The sequence below is a fragment of the Fopius arisanus genome, unplaced genomic scaffold, assembly GCF_000806365.1.
Source record: "Fopius arisanus strain USDA-PBARC FA_bdor unplaced genomic scaffold, ASM80636v1 scaffold00006, whole genome shotgun sequence".
Classification (NCBI taxonomy): domain Eukaryota; kingdom Metazoa; phylum Arthropoda; class Insecta; order Hymenoptera; family Braconidae; genus Fopius; species Fopius arisanus.
In genome coordinates, this window is record NW_011887745.1 from 338,201 (window position 1) to 357,673 (window position 19,473).

The window sequence follows — 19,473 nt, forward strand, 5'->3', positions numbered from 1 at the left end:
TTCTTTCTTTCTATTTTTAATTTTCATTTCTTTTAAAGAAAATATCTGGCATTCGAGGGATTTTTGCTCGAACTGTATTTTGACGTGACACCGCTGTATGTTGTCAAATGTTTGACGGTTAGTGTCTTAAATGACAACTCATCGTTTTTATCTAGTGTTTTTCACAGGTCTTACTGTTGGCAATAGACGTTTTTATTTTTCTCTCGGGAATAAAGAGAGCAGCATAATGAGGTCCGCAAATCGAATCTAAATTTGTGTCGCCCAACGTGCATGCAGCCGTAACACACTTGTCTCGTCTCTACACAGTAGTAACCATTCCGGAATGATACTAACATTAGCTCACGGCCGTCAGTCGAGTCATCGTTTGGAGTGCGAAGTTTGCTCATGTGAACTGAAATAGTCATTTTTCGTTTGACGAGAAATTCGAAAGATTTTTCACCGATTTTCTTCCCACAAATATTGTAATTCCATTTTTTAATTTCTTCATTTTCGTTACGTAGAAAAATCTCAACCAAAAAATACCAATTTCGATCACCCTGTCGATCCACCTGGTAGTCAGCCTATTTCAATTCTTTTAATCTTGAAAATTGTTGGTATGTTAATCTTTATTTTTTAAATTGAGATTAAGCAGATACGGACTAATGACCCCGTGCAAATCGACAACGAAAAAAAGAAACTTTCTATTTTCACAATTACAGGTTGCAAAATGATTTTTCATTTTCATTAGGAATATTATTAATTTCAAATCAATCACAATTTGTTGAACCTGTTATTTATGCAAGGTTTAAGTGAGCGGTAATTTTATACCATTTATTTTAAAAAATTGCAGTTGTGTCAATAAAACGCGTGTTTTGTGGAATTCTCCTCATCTCTCGATTCTCTCTTCCTTCTGACATTTCTGTATTTCTCTGTCCCTGAATTTTACCAATTTCCGATAGATTCCGTGTCGCGGTGATAACACAGTTAATAGCAAAGGGCGCGCCCTTGTCTCGCGTGATTCGCACGAATGATTTATCGGCACTATTTTTCCCTTCTCTTTCCCTTTAATTTACTTTCTCTTCGTGATTTTAAACACGTGAAATTTTTTTTAGACTTCAATTGTCAATCATTAATAAATCATCAATTGCGATTTCGTATTTGTATTTAGTGGTAACTGATAAATTGAAATCTCTCAAAAATAATCGATTGAAAGCGTAAATATTAAAAGACCTAAATATGCTCGATTAATTTTCCATGGATAAATCATTTGATATTAAAAAAAAAATTAATACTTTTGAGATTATTCGAAATTTCATAAAATATGATCAGTTTAACAATTAAATTCTTCAAATTTTAAAGTCGGGGCATTCGATACCAGATGAAATCTACTATCTCGAGCGATCTGAATTTTCTCCATTTTCAATTTGAAGCGCCATTACCTAAAATCAATTCATCATAAAATCCTCGTATGTTGGACAAGAATTAGTCCCAAACACCCACCAAAGGAATTCACGTCAACTGCTGTAGAACACGAGAAATAGTGATTAATCACCAATCAATTCGTTATAAATTATTCTCGACAATCGATTATCGATTTGTCATTGACATCTATTCCTCTATTTGAATATTTATTCCCTACAATTCGTTAAAAATGCGACTCTATAAACACTTTTCTATTTATCAAACAAGGAAAACGTAATTTGTCTGAAGAACGAGCTATTCTCTCATTAATTCAATTTCAAAACCACTTTATCACCGGATCAGTCACTCCGTGATTTTCTCGGCGACGAAAAGAACCGTCTAATTAAAGTACTGCCTGACAATTACTTTCCAAGATCGGAATAGTAATGAAAAATCAATTGATCATGTACTTGATAATTAATAATCTCTTCAGATGTTCCCCATTACCATGAACTATTATCGACGATTGATTTATCCTCAATTCAAAGAATTATTCTCCATTATTCTTCAAACTCGATTTACATCAAGATTAAATAATGATTTTATTAATTCAATCACGAAACCAATTTATCACCAGATCAGAAAAGAACCGTCCAATTAGAGTATTGAATGAGAATTAGTTCGAAATGTCCACCTGACAAATAAATATCAACTGTTGTAAAAAAACGGAGGGAAAAAAAAAAGAAAAACAAGCAGCAGACATCGAATGTCCATGACTGGTCGTTACATTGTCAATAGTGGTCGACAGCACCTGCATACTTGTTCCACCTTGTCCCTCCACCTGCTCCACTCCTTGCACATCTACAAAGCCAAAGTAATACCGACATGTACACCCTCTTGCATTACAATTTGCATGCCTCTCCCCGTCCTCCCGAGCAATCTTCGATCGTTTATTTGAGTTTCTTGGATTGGAAAAAGGAAATGAGAAGGGGAGAAAAATCTTAAAAGTGTCGGCCAGAGACTCATTAAAGGTACGAGTAGGCTGTGGATAATCAATAAATCACAGGCTCTTGGGCTGAATAGGTGTGGTACAATTGCCGGTGTTTTTGCTTCTTTTTATTTTTTTTTTTCTGTGGTTGCCACGTGATTGCCGTAGTTACACGCCTTTGCAATCGCGGTTATCTTCCGTTACGCGAAATAAACGCACGTTGCGTGTGTAAGACACCGGTGTTTGCCGATTGCGCGAAAATATTACGAAGGGATTGAGGAGATCATACTTTATGCAAGTGTGGAAGGAGTGGTTTCAGTTTTTTTTTAATGCAAATACGCCAATATTTCGACTTGATGTTTGTAACTTCACTACTTCAGAAACTTCTTTGGATTGATTGGTTGAAATTTTCTTTGAGCAATTCATATTTAGTCTCTTTATTCCCGAGTTCATCGTTATTTCCCACTGTTTTCCCTTTTGAGAATTTATCCGGAGTATTTACTGTTCCGAATTTTCCGGTGCATACGCACGTAATTAAATTTTGGGAGTCATTTAATCGATTTCTTCATAATCTCTTTGATCAGACAAACTCATATGTATCCGGAATTGGAAGAGTATCGAATTGCAGTTCAATTGATCGCATTAATCCTTCATGTCGTTATTTTTTTTTTAATCTCCCTTCACTCTTTAGATATCTAAATATCAGGACTTTCACATGAATTCGCATTCTATATTCGAATTTTTCCTCCGAGTAAAACTGCATTTTTATTTCTTTTGACTATTGATATAATGACACACATGAATGTTAATGAAATTTCATAATACTGGGATGCGAAGGTGGAGGTCATGTCGATTGTAAATATTTTTTACGACTAGACATTTTTACAGATCAGAATTTTATCGGAATGTAATGACAATTTCTAATTCGTGGGGTCGATACCATCTGAAATTCCACGTGAGAGATATTCCATACAAAATGGGTTTTGATGGTTTTAGGTGATTCCGTATTCATAGAAATATTTTTTAAGTGTCTGAAAGGGCAAATTCACAACCTCAACATCAGGGTCGTGGTAAAAACAGTCAATATCAATTAAATGTCCATTCAGCCTTCCATAAATTGTTCCATCGACTTCCGCAATTTTTTTAATTTAAAAATCCTAATCTTATCATGAATAACGAGGAATTCGTAAACGATCCGTACCTGAGATAATTCTACCACTCGATAATTATTGTTTTTACTCCTCAGTGGAAGGATTCACTCAGAAAAAAATTAGTTCTGCTACATAAATTTAATAGTGTCAAACAAATTTGTTTGAGATAATTAAAATGGGCATTCAATACATTCATCCATTTAAAAATAAATTTTTAATTAATTAAAGAAAATAATGATAAAATGTTAGTACTGATTACCCAATTGTTTCATTTGTAAGGAATGATTTTTATTTTCATCCATGCAATAATGTAATTACCTTGATGAGTTTATTCACTCACGTTTTTACAGCTGATTTCACCAGTCTTTATTATTCCATGAGTTGCCGGCAACTTTGTAATAATAATAATAATAATGATTCGATTATTCGGAAAGTCCCTGGGCTCTAGACATTGCGTCAGTCATCGTCGCGACGCCTTGTTGTCTGGAGGTAGATTTCTTTTAACAAATATGAGTTTATTCATTCATTCACGTCTTTCATGATTTTGTGATCGTTGTAATTATTCGAGGGGATGAATAAGTGTCATTGAATGCACCCGCTAAATTAAGGGTGAACGATAGAAGAAATTGAAAGTTCAATTGCAAAGTCAATTATTAATTTTCCATTCTTCATTAAATATCTAATGATCGTGATAATTATATCAGGTATCATAGTCGCATTATCCGGGGCTCATTAGGTTCATCTTTACAATTTTTCGATTAAAAATATTACAATTATATCCTCGTCGAATGAATATTTATAACGGGCTCCACTAATAGATTCTCCTAGTCATAGATTCCGTTACGTCAGTGTAGATTTGATGCGCTGAATTAATTATGAGTAATTTCATGTCATTAGTGAAAATAGATATCAGAATGAAAAATTTCCTCGAGTTCTTCACGTTGAGATGAAAATTTTTTTGTAAAAATTTCCGATTACGATGTGTGAGGGTAAATATTCATTGGAAATTTTTGTCCATATTTTTCATGCAATTAAACAAAAATCCTAATAGTGGCGACTCAGTACAACTTGAAATATTTCCTTAGAGTTTAACCTCTTCATTCCTTCAGTGAAACGTGTCGCGATTAACATCGATGCGTCGTCAAGTTAATTTCATGTCTAAATCGGTGGGGGTCCAATACCGCGGGTATTGTCGGCGCAATTTAAGTACAATGAATTACGAGGTAATTAAGCAATAAACATGCTCCTGTTGTGATTCATGTTCAAATAAATTGACGGAACGTGGTTTTCGATACGTAGGTGGTACTAGGTAATGGGGAAATGAAATTTCTTTTTTATTAATAATAAATCGTGAAAAGTCAAGATAATTTTTACTAATGACGAGAAATTCGTTATTAAATTCGTTTCTTACGCTTGGGGTTATTGAGGCATGATCTCTCTCTGTGATGCAAAGAGAAGAAAAAAAAAATAAAGTTTCCATTTTTTTTCTCCATTGTAGAAGCTGTAATTTATCACTTGGAAATTGATGGAAAATAGCTGAATAGGTTTATTATAAGATATTATATTATTATTATCAAACTTATCTACATTTTTAATGAATATTCATTCCCGCGTAAAATCTAGACTCACTTCAAGCCATCGACTAAACTGCGTCATATCTAAGCTCACTTCAAGTCACCGAATAAATTGTCGCGATCGGTCAAGCACGACTCACTCGTGTTCATATTTGTGAATTATTGTTGATATACAATCACAGGAACAGTCAAATGGTGTTCTCAGAAAACGAGGGCAAAGACCCATCAGTAAATCAGTTGTGGATTTGTCGCGAAACATTGAACATCTCGTGAATTTTATTCTCTTCCATGTTTCCGCGGTATCCTCTTTTCTCTCTTCTCATGATCGAAAAGTGTCATACATTTTGAGGATGAATGGTGTGCGTGAAAATAAAGCAGTGCTCTTTCATATATATTTATTTCGTGGTTATTACTCAGTATTTTCAAGGCTCACGGAAACGAGGGGTCAATTGCATCGGTAGTTAAGTTGACTGGGTTCAGGGGTGGGAGACATGCATTCTGGTAACGGGTTGATTTATTCGTTGGAGCTCTCTCACTTGGCTTCACACTGGCTTACTGAGCATATCGTGTCGTTTAACGTAATTATTAACAAAACGTTTATTGGCAGAAGTTTAAAAATACCTTTTTGTGGTTTTCATTGTTATCTTTAATCAGAGTTGTGAGTGTATCGGACCATCGTGAAGGTGTTCCTATGGGATTAGTGATAGTGTAATTAGTGTGGATACCATGGTGATTGCGATGTTCCCGGAATATAAACAGCACCACGAAATAGGTACACCATTTTTAGAGTAATATGATTTTGAAGAAATGTTTATGAATAGTCAGGGTTTGGCGAGGGTTTTGTACTTTGGTTACGTCTTTGGTGGAATGGGACTCAGGAATATAAGGATATGAATTTTTGTACGCAATAATTGAAGTCCAATGATTGGATGCGTTTTGAGATCAATTGAATAGTTGAAGATGGATTGTTTCATTGTTTGTTATTGAATTTTTGAATATTGCAGTGAAGTTTTTAGGGGAGTGGCCATGAATTCAATTTAGGGAGAAAAATCGGGGAATTTACAATTTCTCTTTGAAATTAATTGAAACTTTAGGAGTATATTTATCTGAATTATCTTGATTTCTATCGATTTTCATGGTATAAGTGGTCTAAAATTACAGATTCTGTTGATTTTTTTAATAAAATTTCAACTTTCACTGTAACTATAATATGATGAAAATTTCCAAGAAGTGTACCGGAAGTCTCAGTCATGATATTTTCAACGGTCCACTACAATTACTCGATCCTCAGCTTCGCGGAGAGAGATTCTTGAGAAAAATCCTCGTTTCGACACGGGAAATTTCCCGGGTGGTACGGCTTTTTTTCTCTTTTCCTGAAAATTTTTCCCTAGAGACCTCTATAAACTTTACTGGAAACACCAATAAATATAACTGGATCAACTAGAATTTTTCCAAAGAATTTCCCTCCCCATTGGTGAACATGGAATTATTTTGATAATTAATCATTTCTAATACTTTCCGATAATTTCTCCTACAAATTCCAATCTCAGTAATACTGTAAAAAAAATCTAAGATGTGAGTTGATAATTGTATGGGGAATAATTCGATGAGCGCATTGGTACTTACCAACTGAAACACCAACACCCATTATCACGGCCTCGCGAAGACTCTAATTTGATGAAACAATTTACAAGGCTGTCTCAATGTTGCAGACTGTACAGTGGCATTTGGGTGTTGTGTAATGATTCTCATTCCGGAAACAGTGGCACGAGTTCTGCGAGAGTTTGTGTACCACTACTGTGGTAATCAATCTCAGTACAGATACCTGAGAGCCGTGAGAATTTTCCCTTCTATCCAACACTTGACAACCTGCAATCATTTCTTGTTGCTCTTCCAATTCTATCACCATGAATTATAGATATTTGCATAGAGTAATGATTCCGTGGGTTCCTCAAGAAATTGTGAAATCCTTGGACAGTGAATTTCGTCATCATTGCAGGACGAATGCTCGTGAGAATGATTCATTATCTCGATTATCACGTACCTATTCATTCCGGTCATATTCTCTTCAAGTAAAAAACTAATTCTTCCTTTAGAGTTATCGCATCCCCATGAGTCACTCTCAAGATTAAGAATACATCAGATAATCGATGTAAACTAAGAATGCAGTCAATATTTCCAATGTCAAATGGTGTTTATCCAGTTTGCTTCCAACACTAGTAAAAAATTAACCTCATTGAATTTACAAATTTATGAATATATTTTCCAGAATTTCCATAAATTTCACTAATTTTCAAGAGGCCCATTCGACATTAAATCCCTGTTTCTATCCATTTTTTCCTGAGAACTCTGAATTTTTAATGATGAAAGTTCGGTAAAGTTCAGTGCAATTGCGAGTTGTTTGATATTTCAAAGCTGATACCGCAAAAATTTTTCACCAGCGAACAAAATGTTCCGGTGCGCCCCTTTCCGCGAATAGTAGGACAACCTCAACAAAGATGATAGCTTTCTCTTAGTAGAGCAAAAAATCATATCTCGCTTTGATATATGACTCTGTGGAGGATAGAAGAGGTGAAAGTCCGAGCGTCACCCGGTCCTAGGTCAATACTATTTATGAATATCTCGTCCACGTGCACCCAGTGCACATTCACAAGAAACTTGTTAACCAGAAACGAGTATTGAACTAGTGCTTCAACATTAAGATGACTAATTATTCATACTCAAGATTGTAATATTTATATTTTTATAATCATAGCATGTTAAATAACTGATTTATTATTTTTTGTTCCAGGTAAGTGGCTTGTAATCACGTTCATCTCATCTCGAATGGATATGGGTTAATGATGAAATATTTCTCCAGTCGGAAAAGACAGCGAACCGATAGTAAGTCAATTCGTGACTGATTCAGTTGCATTAGCATCATTGGAATAGTGTACCATTATAATTCTCACTAATTGATAGGTTGCCTCTTTTAAATTCATTTGCAACAATTACATTGGCTAGGTTGTGTCGGTTCGTGATGTATATTTCGAAAGCACAATATTCAGACATTAATTATTCCACGATAACTGGATCATACGGAATAATGCATAACTCAAATTTAAATAGAAAAAAGTAAATAATAACTGAAAGATCGAGTCTTAGGAAGTTGAACGGATCTTGAGGGGTGGAACGTGATAACTGTAACGCAATCTTGCATGGTCGAGCATATTCGTGTGAGTCTTGTGTAGAAATCACTGAGCGCGTCCAAGAATAATTTTCTAAATTGCTAGACGTCTTTCTTTCTGATGAATTTAATTGCTACTTTCGTACTCCACCCAGTCAGTGAATTCACCATGGATTAATCAATTCAATTTGGTGGGACAAATAAGCAGGATGTGATTTATAACGTGTTTATTGGCGGAAATTAAATTTTGTGGAGAGGCTGAGTTTGCTCCTGGTTGTTTTGATCGTGATGAAATTGACGAGATCTCGTAGACACTCCCACACTCGTTGTCGTCGGCAACATCTTTGTTCTCAATTCTATATCTACGTGCTATCTCGCACGATTTTAATCCTTGAGTCTATGTAGCAGAATTGCTTTTCTGTATCGTATGGCATTTTCTCACCTCGGTATTGCGTTCGGTAAAAATCTATTGCGATAAGATTATACCTCGACTGTTAGGAAATTTATACGGCTGTTCTTGATATCGAGTTGCTGTCATTTTATTTTTATGCACGTTCTTGTCGGAGAATGATTTAATTCTTTCAGTATTCAGGGTGAGTTCGAATTTTTAACGGACAGGGCTCAGGAAATTGTTGAGATTAGCGAATATTCGGATTACTTTTGCGCTGAATTCTTAATCTACTCATAATTCAATTGAGGATTTGATAACTCTTCACGATAGGCTTCACATTGTGAATTGTGAAAATATTGAAACTCCTGATGAAGAGTGAAATTTTAGATACAATCGAAGAATTGAGCAAATGCTTTTGTTATTTTTTAATTTTTTATAATATTTAACAGTGAATGGCATAGTTTTTGCAAAAGTTGATTCTCATGAATATCGTCTTCTCAGAGTTATCGCATCTCACAAAAGACCTAGTTGCTATAATGAACAACCTCGCCCACCTTCCATTATGCCCGATTACATAATAGTTGGGATGAAATGTAGTTAGTTGAAGAAAACGTCCGGCAAGGGGTATTAGAATTTTCTGAGGATTCTCCTTAAAGAGAAATAAAACTCTCATCGAAGAATGAATATCCACGGAAAAGAAAAAAATATAAGAAACCCAATTAAAAAAAAAATATATGAATAAACTCCATTGCGGAATATATATTCCCGTTTCGAGATTATTTATTCCTCATTCAAAAATTCATATTCCAGATTCTAAAATATATATTTCCATTCTAGAATTCGTTTTCTCAATTCGAGATTATGCATTGCTGATTCAAAAATTCGTTTTCGATTCGTCAGGACATGTTTCTGATTGGAATTTATATTTTTGATTGAGGAATAGAATAAACCTGAATGGATTTTTTTTTCCGGTTATCGTTGGTAGTGCGATAGTATTACGCAAGTCCGGAAACAGAGCATTACACGCAGACTCGTGCGCACGAGCCCTGGAAGAGGCCTCTCTCTTTTTCTCCGGTTCACCTTTACTAGGATGAACGAGGGGGGTTTGCTCAAGGTCAAGGCGAAGGTTTCTCATGTGACACGCGCTATCCAACGGTATTTTTTTTTTTTGTACAATTCAATTATTCAATGTGAATCATTATGCAATTTACGTGAGTGTGTACCGCTGCCGGTGTCGGATAAAAAATAAATATATAATCACTGAATCACGTGATCTTCCGGAGAGGAGAAAATACAAATTTTTGGCAAATTGTTCCGAATTTTTAGGGATTTTTAGTTGTTCAGTAAATTCAACGACGGAGGAACCCTACAATTATGGAATTTAGAGGCTAGTTCGCGGGCACGTAATGCCGGAAATTATTTTTTTTTAATATTCACCCAAAGTTTTAGCTTTTTTGTTCTGCAACTTGGAAATATTTTTTTTGTTTCCAATGATGTTTTTTTAAATAATTGCTTAGAAATGGCTCACGGAAAATTAACAGTTATCTTACAATTTTATTCTGATCCCTAGATTACATCAATTTTTAAACTATTGATTTTATTTATTATCTATTTTCGATCCCAATGGCTCTCCATGGCAAAAACAATATTAGAACTCTTCTCTCGGCATTATTTTTAATGATATTACTAATGGGCCCAATTATAACAAATTTCGGGTTGCGTGCGTGCATGCTGGTAATTGCTTTGATAAAAGAATTTTCAAGGTTTGAAGTTCGTTCGAAATTCATACTGATACAATATTTTATCAAGGTGAAATCGGAGGAATGCGATTGAAGTTGAGATGAAGTTGTTGCACTTAAGTTCGAATTTCATTTCCGATGTCTTAACGATTTCTGCTGAAGCGTTAAATACGATAATGAATTTTCAAGGGACATGCATTATTATCACAGAAGAACGGGCAGCGATAAAAGCTGGTTTACAATTATGATGAGGTTGTAATCAGCCTTTATTTGACTCTCTTATCAAAACTTTCTTATCGAAACGTTCATATGCCATATTTTATGTGACGGATCGGAATAAAATGTTGTTTTAAAAATTTCTCGGTAACTTCCAAATATTCGAAAAATCGACAAATTCTGAATATCCACTTCAGACAACTTGTTTATAAAACGGGGGATTCAGTGCTGGCAAACGAACCAGCACTTTTAACTTTTTCAACACGCTATATACTCGCTATATAGCAGCTATATACTAGCAACCGGCTATTTTAGCGCCGCGATTTCGGGGCACCGGCGGCATTCCTCAGCATGGAACGCAATCGCCAAAAATCCCTGGGGCAATTTCCTCAGGAATTCATCCACTCGGTTAACAATCTCAAGAAATTTCACTCACAATTTCTCAATTGTTAGAAAAATTTAGTTGAAGTCACGGTCAATGCAGGCCGATGGGCAATAAAACAAATAAATCAAGTTAGTTGGAGAATATGATATTTTTCCAATGTCCAGCGGTAAAATTTCTTCTTGAATAGAAAGATAATTTATCGGCTTTCTGATTCAATTTACGGAGACAATTGGATAAGATTGTTTTCTACAAGACATGTCTGATGTTAGATAGCAACGTGTTGGTCGTTCGTGGGTTGCCCCCAGGGTCGTCCCCCAGATTAGAAAGTTATCCTGGTCAAACAAAAAACCTAACAAATAGTTTAGGAATTTGTATAGGTGTAAAATCATATTCAGTATCTCGTTGAGAATCGAAAATTGGAATTTCCATTGGAAATTCACTGGCAAGTGATTTGGAAAATTTTCGAACAGTGTGCTTTTTCATTTCGAATTGGATTTTCACATTTTCCCCACAAGTTTTGTGGTAATCTTCCCCATAATTTAGCATCATTGATTCAATTGTTGTACAACGTACAGCAGAATCCAACCAAGTCCTCAACATACTTTCTCAGGTTCTACTTTCAAATTACCTTAATTTGCTCTGAGCATCTTGACTTGGCGTTTCGTATAGTGTGATTAGATTTGTGTAATCGTGCATAGCTATCGCAGCAACCAGTGAGTTAGCATGAGAAAGATGCACTCCGCAAGAGATAAGAATCGTGTGAATTCTTCAGTGAAATTCATTGCAGTGCACTGAACAAGGTCGGGTGCATGAATTGGCTGATCAGATACTTTGCTTCCCGGTTTGGCTGTACATACGCCTGAGGATGTTCATACGTGAGAAACTATCGATTCAAACTCCCAGTGGCTTTTGGGTTGTATTGGGGGTGAAGGCTCATTAAGAGGGAACGCCAAAGGTCTACTGTATAAATTTCTGTTATGAATTATTTAATAGAAAGCTGTACGCTGAAAGCTGTTCAGAATTTCTGAATGAATTTTCCGTGTGATATTCCAACAATTTTCGTCGTGTTTCAATTTAATGTTTTGAGGGAAAACTGAAAATTTCGAAAAATCGAAAAATCGGACAGAACTGCCAATTGTACGTTTCAATTTTTCTTAAAGGGTAATAGAAACTTAGGGGATTTCGCTTTAGACAATTAAATAATCATATTCGTTGCGAAATTTTCGGTGAATTCTTTATTCTACAATGGAATTACCAACAACGATTCAAGTTTTATTATTTCATTATTTTATTATCTTTAACATCGGCTTCAGTAATGACATTTACTTGAACTCAATTGCAAATTACTTACCAGTAGTCCATGGATATTTTAACATTACGTCGGAAATTGCACATAAATCTGCAAGGTTTTAGTTATGAGTTGACTATTTCAAACGAACGGATCCGTTCGTTTGAGGGAATTACCTGAATACTTGCAAAATTGACTGATTCGTCAATAAAAAATTCTGGAGAAATTTCATGTAACATTGTGAAACATTTCCAATTTTTCACTCGAAAAATGGAAAACCAACTAATCAATTTCTATAAGACTCTTTTAAAAAATACTGGTGAAATACAACTTCACAAAACACAACAGTATAATTCCAACAGTATTCATTATTCAGAAACCGATGGGTCTGTTACTTTACCAGCAAACAAAATAACATCGTTCGTGGCAATAACTACAAGGAAAGGTCGATCGAAGACCAAGGGCAGGCTTCCAATCTTATTGGTAAGAGGTGCCCCTAAATAAATTGATAAAATATATCAGTAACAATGTCACTTCAAATCCAAGTCAAAACCACTTGAAACTTTTTACTCTCAATTAACTACTTACATGCAACAGCAGCAGCTATTGTTCCTTCCTCGTCCACCTTAAGTAATGTTTTCTGTACTAAATCACTAATACTCAACTTCCTAGCGTTGTTGAACATTCCATTGAAATCTGCGTCTTTTGAAAAAGCCTGCTTAATCCCCATCTGCCCAAAAACAATAATTTTAGTCCGAATATATAAATAATATAAGTGAAATATCGATGCTTGTATCATACCGCCATAAGATAATCGCGCAGTTTCAAATTTTTCGAAATTTTAACTTTGGGTAAACGTATTTCTCGTTCAAAAAGTTTTGCGTTCTGGAGATCCGCAAGAGTAAGACGACCAATATTCCGTTCGGTTATGGTTAAATACTCTGGACGATCAGGCAAAATAGCATACATATGGATTGTTTCTTCTGGTTTATCACCGTCCTACGCACGATTAAAAAAATAGAATGAACTGACATCTTTATAATATGAAAATTTATTAAAAAAAAAAGATGAGTCACATTTTACCTTGTAAGGAAGACCAATGAAGGTAGCCTTTAGGTGAGGAAGTTTTCCGATCAGTACATCTTCTTCATGAATCATTGTTGGCACATCTTTAGTAATGGTATCATTGACCTTAAATGGACGTAAATATGTATCCCTCGAAGAAAATGGAATTTTCCATTTACCCTGGAAAAGCACGGAATTGGCGAGTAGGAGGGCAGTCGTAGGATCTATCGCTATAATAAAAGGCCGCGTTAAAGAATATTATGAAATTTCAATACTTTTGCAATAGCATAGACCACTTTTTGTATTGTGATAATGCCCATAGGATCATCACTTACTGTCATCGACAATTTTATCAATGAATCCAAAAGTAGCACGCCTGCACCAGGCATTTATGATGTTAACAGCTTCAGAAGGATTTCCGAAATCAACGGTTTGCACAGAAGATTGGAAGACCCCTTGAAGAAGTGCCTGATAATATCTATTGAGTGAAAGGTGCGGCTTTGCGAAAATTCGGTTTTCGACCCGTAATAGTGATTCCGTCGAGTATCTCTGAAATAATTGCGGGTCATATTCAGTTTTTCTTTTCTTTCTCTTTTCATGGTTCTTACTCACCTTGACGCTATTAATAACATGCAATAGACTCTTTGCTGACTCCTTGTCATACGGTAGATCCAAAACTTGTAATAGTTCGTCTCGTGTTGTGCCTTTAGCTCCATATGCTGTCATAGCAAGTACCAGATATGCGCTGAGTGGACTAGTGACAAAATTTCCGGATTCTTTCTCCAAGATATTCTGATCATAGTTTTGCAACGATTAATCCATCTTGATTGATAATATTTTTCATAATTGATTCTTTACCTTGAATAAGCTCATCGTAAACTTGTTGATCCTATTTTTTAAGCTTTGGGTGGACGCATATTGATTGCGGCGTTGAGACACTTGTCCAGGAAATACGATTTGCGCTCTTGTATAATTATGCAATGCCAAGAAGGCGAGCATAAGGAATACTGTATGATAAATATTGGATATTGAATCTTAAGAAAGGGATTTGCAAAGGTAAAATATATTTTGATATGTTCTTACCTAGTTTCATGATGAGGATTCAATGTGAATACTTCCAAGTTTTTAATACATGTGTGTCAATTACTACAATATTATCTCTTTTTATACGATTGGATCAAGGATATCATCGTGATCTCGATCATTCATATGTTACACGTTTTTCGGAACTGCTAAGCGACATTGATAAATCGGATCAATATTGATTTATGACGCAGTCAAGTAATGATGTGATATCACTCAAAAGTTGAAAAGGAGAGATATTCCGAAGTCAACGTAATTCATAGAAAAATCGAAAACAAGTCCATTAGAGTACTAAAATTTAATTAAGTAATTCTTTCAGAAATATTTTCCATGTTATCAAGTTAATTATGGCTGTGGGCGATTCAATTTACGACATCAATGAGAAAAAGCCCTCAGATTGTCTTCACATAATCCATAAAAACATCAAAACAAATCGTTATTGATCAAATTCGATGGCAATATATGGGTTTCTTCAATCGAAGATGGCTGACCCAATTAAAAATAGCCTGACTGAACAATTGTGTCAGTATTAATTAATAATTTTGCTTAGATTTTTATCTTCTGCGTTGCTTGTATCAAGTATAGATTCGGTGGAGTTAAAAGCAATTTCGTCAATTCTAGAAGACTAGAAAAATGATAACTTTTTCGAGGATAATTATTTTATTGAGGCCATTTACAAACGATGTTCTTAATAAGATAATTTAAAAAAACAAACGTACCAGTCAACTGTGTACATGTGGTTTGGTGGATATGGATCATCCGTGAATAATTCATTGGAATAATATTTAAATTGTGGGATCGGTAACGCGCGTACAGAAGAGTTTTGTCCCTGTGTATTTGGCAACGATAGCACAAAAAAATGGTCTGTCTACAACAAAACTTATTGGCGGAGGTGCCGGTGCGGAGCTTCCAAAGCACATCGATGTAAATGTAACAGCTGCAGCTTCACTGCCTTCTTCATTGACTTCGATGAATGCTTTCTGAATTACTTCACTGACTTTTAATTCAGTAGTTGATATGCCTCGAAAATTGGCACCATTTATGAAGATATCTGATAATCCCATCTGAAACCCAGAACGTCAGTTAATTCTGTTGCATTAAAGTTGGATTGAAATCCAAGGAAAATCTCATACTCACTGCCCCAAGAGTTGCACCCAAACTCATAGTGCTGTGAATTGTAAATTTAGGTAATTCCAAATTCACATCAGTGTGGAAACCCCTTTGATCATGCAATCTCACGATGTTCATTTCATCAAATTTATTTTCCAATATTTTCAGACCATCCGCTTTGTCAGGAAGAAATACATACATGCTCATGGCATTTTTTTCGCTGTTACTCTGAAAAAATCAATCATGTAATCGGTGATGCATTGATAAATAATAATTATCTCATTGATAATTGTCGGCTGACATATTCTTTCATTCGACAGCATTTCAAAATCATTTCAATATTCTTACCTCGTAGGGGAGTTCGATACATCTAGCATTTATTTCTGAAATTATACTGAACTTATATCTTCCTGTTTTTCTCATCATCGGTACTCGCTTGGAATGCGTGCTGTCAATGTGGAATGCTTTTGGGGTGGTGTTCAGGGCATTGAATTTATTCTTCCAATTCCCTTTGAAGTAAATTGCATTGACCATAACCATTTTCATGTCATGTGCAATATTTTCTAAAACAAACAAAGATTCCACAGAATACTTATTCTACACAATTAAACAAATTTATAGAATCGATATGTAGAATAGAATTGTTTGGCCCGTAACTCACCTGGTCTTATGGCATTTTTTATACGATTATTCGTTTTTTCTTCACACCAACAGTTGATTATCGCGCAAGCCTCTTCCTTATTATGAAAATTAACATTGCCAATGGTAGACCGGAAGTAAGTCTCTGTGAGTTGTTGATAATCGTGTTCAATGATTACATCGTTCCCCACGTATATACGATTAGCAAGTTTGAGTTGAACGGTTTCGATTGCCTGTAAAATAAATATTCTCCTGAAAATGTTTGGTTTCACCTCTCGACAAAAAGAAAAACTTACGTTGAAGAAATCAATGAGTGTTTGATAACTATTTTTATTGGTCGTATCATCATCAGTGAAATGCAGTACTGCTTTCAATAGTTCTCCTGTAGCTCCACGTGCTCCATAAGTTAACATTGACAGAAGTACAGAAACACTTAGCGGTGAACATATTAGATTTTCGTCTTTGCTCTCTGCCAATATCTGAAATCATAAAACAGTTAGCTTTCGTTAGGTACCAACTCAAAGAACGCGTACAGCAGTGAATAAGCAGTTACAAGTTATTGTCCGAAATTATTATAATTAGAATAAGCAGAAAACAATGGGAAAGTGTAAATTTTCCATTCATATTCTATCGATGTATACTATTTTGAAACTCAAAAAACTTGCCTTATAAAAAAGTGATGAGAATTTTTCAATATTTTCGGCGACGATGTGTACAGTGTCTAAAGTCGCCATCATTACTTTTCAGTTGCGTAGAATGATGGCATGCGATTGTTGCTTCTGAGTTCGTATGACGTAACACAGGAGTGGGAGAAATCCCGATGAATCCCGAAGCCACTCTCATATTTGTAGTAGGTGGTACACGCATAGGTTTTTGGATAGGAACAAACGATTTAAAAAATGCTACCATAATAGATGATGACGTCGATAACTTCAAGTTTCCGAAATTTCTGTAATAATTATGCGAGGACGAATGAATGAAGCAGAATAACAGCTACATTAATAGTATTTATTTTTCATCTTCGTGTGTTACATTAAATCAAACAGAAATCACAATTAACAAGCTTTTCAATTTACGAAGACAATAAGCATTCGGCGGAGTTGTCAAAAGACAGATAAAATATCAATTGTTTAAAAAAAATAATCTCAAAGTCCTACGAGGATTTTTCATTTTTTTAGTCTAGGAAAATCCTACAACAATGAATAATCGTAAACACTCTCAACGATAAAATAGAAACTTCTACCTCTACCCAATTTTAATCTAAAGATTTAAATACTCGGATCAATAACGCGACCGGAGAAAAGTTGTGTGCCAGTGTATTTAGCGACAATTGTGCAGAAAAATGGCCTATCCACAATAACAGGCATCGATGGGAGAGGCATGCTGCATCGCAGCATCATAACAGCTGTAACTGCTGCAGCCTCGCTCCCTTCTTCATTTACTTCTATAAACGCCTTCTGAATAACTTTACTGACTGATAATGGAGAATCTGCCATGCCTTCAAAGTTCGCGCTGCCTTCGAACATGTTCCCCATTCCCATCTGCAACAAAACGTTGAATACAAATTTTCCTCATCCAAAGTAGAACGAAATTCCAAACATCCTCCACTCACCTTTTCAAGAACAGGATTTAAATCGATAGTACTTTCAATCTTGAATTTAGGTAATTGTAAATCAATCGAGCGTGAGGAGGATCGATTCTTGTGCAGTTCGAGAAAATCCATGTTGTCGAGTTTATTTTCGATATCTCTCAGGCCATCAATTTTGTCAGGAAGAATTATAAACATGCTCATAGCATCTGTTTCATCGTTGCTCTGGAAGAGTGGATTATGAAAATAATTTTCTATTTGATGATTGAATTTATGATTTACCTCGTAGGGAAGTTCGATGCATGTTGCATTGAGTTCTGACAGGTTACTCAATTTATATCTTCCTTCCCTGTGCATCATAGGTACTTCTTTGGTTGTATTTTCATCAATGTGAAATGGTTTTGGTACCGTGAGAATATCATCAAATGTGTCCTTCCAATTTCCTTTGAAGTAAACCGCGTTGACGAGGATGAGTGCAGTATTGGAATTTAAATCCCCTGCAAAGAAATTTACATTTAAAAAACAGCAAATTCTTCGTTATATGTGTGAAATGAATGAAATCGAATTTTTTAACTTTACTATCATTTTCTCGGCGTGATTCATTCAACTTTGAAAAACATTTATCTCTCTGCAGATAATGACGCGTTACCTGGTAGAACGACGTTTTTAATACGAGCATTAGTTTTTTCCTCACACCATCTGTTGATTGTGTTGCTAGCTTCAACGGAATTCTCAAAGTTAACATTCTGAGTCACAGATCGAAAATATGTTTCTGTTATCTCTTGATATTTAGGTTTGAGTTTGATATAATCAGCCACGAATATCCGATTGGCTAGTTTAAGTTGAACGGTTTTGAACGCCTGGAAGTTGAAAATTCTGAGAAAGATAACTTATCATTAACATTGGAATGAGTATAAGTCATACTTACGTTGAAGGTGTCGATTAGTAATTGATGACCATTCTTATTAACAGTGTCATCATCATCAAAATGCAGGGCTGACTTTAATTCTCCTTCGGTTTTTTCACGAGCTCCATACGTTAGCATGGACAGCACAACAGAAACACTCAAAGATGAACAAATGAGATTTTTCTCTCCATCACCTGCCACTACCTGTAATGATAAAAACCTAAAATTACCAATTTATCAGTCCCCTTTAGGACAATCCATCCAAAAAATGATATTATTGCGGGAAAATCCCAGGCCGTCAATTATGAAAAACTCGAGTTTTAGTCGAACGTTGGAATGTTCATGAGAACTTTTACAAAAATTTCAAAAAAACACGCACGTCAGACAGTACTCTCTTTCACTTGCATTATAAATTACTTTACCTTGTAAAAGCTCGATGAGAATTTTTTAACGTTTGCGGCGACAGTGCGTGCAGCGTCTAGACTTGTCAGCGTTGACATCGTGAATGCACTGAAATAGTGGAACTGAAGAACAACCGCGATCGATGAACAATTCCAAATACTGCGCTCTGTTTAAAACGCACCGAGTGCTTGTGAAGGGATAACCACTCCCACCACTTCACGTATCGTTACACAAGCGCGTGGGTATTCCATATTTTATGAACTTGAAGTTAGCTGCACTTTTCATATACCAGCCTTCAGCAGAGAATATCTCTGTGAAAAGTGAAGATATAAAAAAAAAAAAATCTGTGTATTCAGGAGACCTTTCTCTAGGTGGGAATTGCCTCACTTTTTTTCAATAGT

At 35.3% G+C, this 19,473-nt stretch overlaps 3 protein-coding genes across 3 annotated transcripts in view; all 3 read right to left on the reverse strand.

Annotated features, from left to right (window-relative positions):
• Nucleotides 1-12,254: 12,254 nt before the first annotated feature.
• On the reverse strand, nt 12,255-14,486 carry LOC105273584 (serpin A3-8). Its single transcript, XM_011316108.1, has 8 exons — nt 14,427-14,486; nt 14,202-14,350; nt 13,956-14,135; nt 13,679-13,892; nt 13,362-13,573; nt 13,080-13,277; nt 12,867-13,008; nt 12,255-12,774 (listed from the first exon to the last, which is right to left on the reverse strand). The coding sequence occupies exons 1-8, from the start codon at nt 14,434-14,436 to the stop codon at nt 12,647-12,649; spliced, it is 1,233 nt and encodes a 410-aa protein (XP_011314410.1). The 5' UTR covers nt 14,437-14,486; the 3' UTR covers nt 12,255-12,646.
• A 581-nt stretch (nt 14,487-15,067) lies between these two features.
• Nucleotides 15,068-16,941, reverse strand: LOC105273583 (antitrypsin). The gene is made up of 6 exons (XM_011316107.1): nt 16,841-16,941; nt 16,472-16,654; nt 16,198-16,408; nt 15,885-16,099; nt 15,564-15,764; nt 15,068-15,490 (listed from the first exon to the last, which is right to left on the reverse strand). The coding sequence occupies exons 1-6, from the start codon at nt 16,910-16,912 to the stop codon at nt 15,212-15,214; spliced, it is 1,161 nt and encodes a 386-aa protein (XP_011314409.1). The 5' UTR covers nt 16,913-16,941; the 3' UTR covers nt 15,068-15,211.
• A 221-nt stretch (nt 16,942-17,162) lies between these two features.
• Nucleotides 17,163-19,473, reverse strand: part of LOC105273745 (uncharacterized) — an 18,754-nt gene continuing 16,443 nt past the window's right edge. The window contains exons 25-30 of the mRNA XM_011316352.1: nt 19,093-19,238; nt 18,692-18,874; nt 18,413-18,623; nt 18,046-18,260; nt 17,788-17,988; nt 17,163-17,716 (exon numbers count right to left, since the gene is read on the reverse strand). Of these exons, the coding sequence (XP_011314654.1) occupies nt 17,444-17,716; nt 17,788-17,988; nt 18,046-18,260; nt 18,413-18,623; nt 18,692-18,874; nt 19,093-19,238 (1,229 nt within the window). The 3' untranslated portion in view covers nt 17,163-17,443. The remainder of the gene's footprint in view (nt 17,717-17,787; nt 17,989-18,045; nt 18,261-18,412; nt 18,624-18,691; nt 18,875-19,092; nt 19,239-19,473) is intronic.

Bases quoted from the DNA above. Each gene is read 5' to 3' on its own strand.
- LOC105273583 (XM_011316107.1), bottom strand. From the start codon at position 16,912: ATGATGGCGACTTTAGACACTGTACACATCGTCGCCGAAAATATTGAA. The intron at 16,409-16,471 runs GTAAGTTTTTCT...TTTATTTTACAG, and splicing joins CACTCATTGATTTCTTCAAC to GCAATCGAAACCGTTCAACT. The intron at 16,100-16,197 runs GTGAGTTACGGG...TGTTTGTTTTAG, and splicing joins AAAAAATGCCATAAGACCAG to AAAATATTGCACATGACATG.
- LOC105273584 (XM_011316108.1), bottom strand. The intron at 13,009-13,079 runs GTATGATACAAG...GTTTTTGGGCAG, and splicing joins TGCGCGATTATCTTATGGCG to ATGGGGATTAAGCAGGCTTT. The intron at 12,775-12,866 runs GTAAGTAGTTAA...CAATTTATTTAG, and splicing joins AATAGCTGCTGCTGTTGCAT to GGGCACCTCTTACCAATAAG.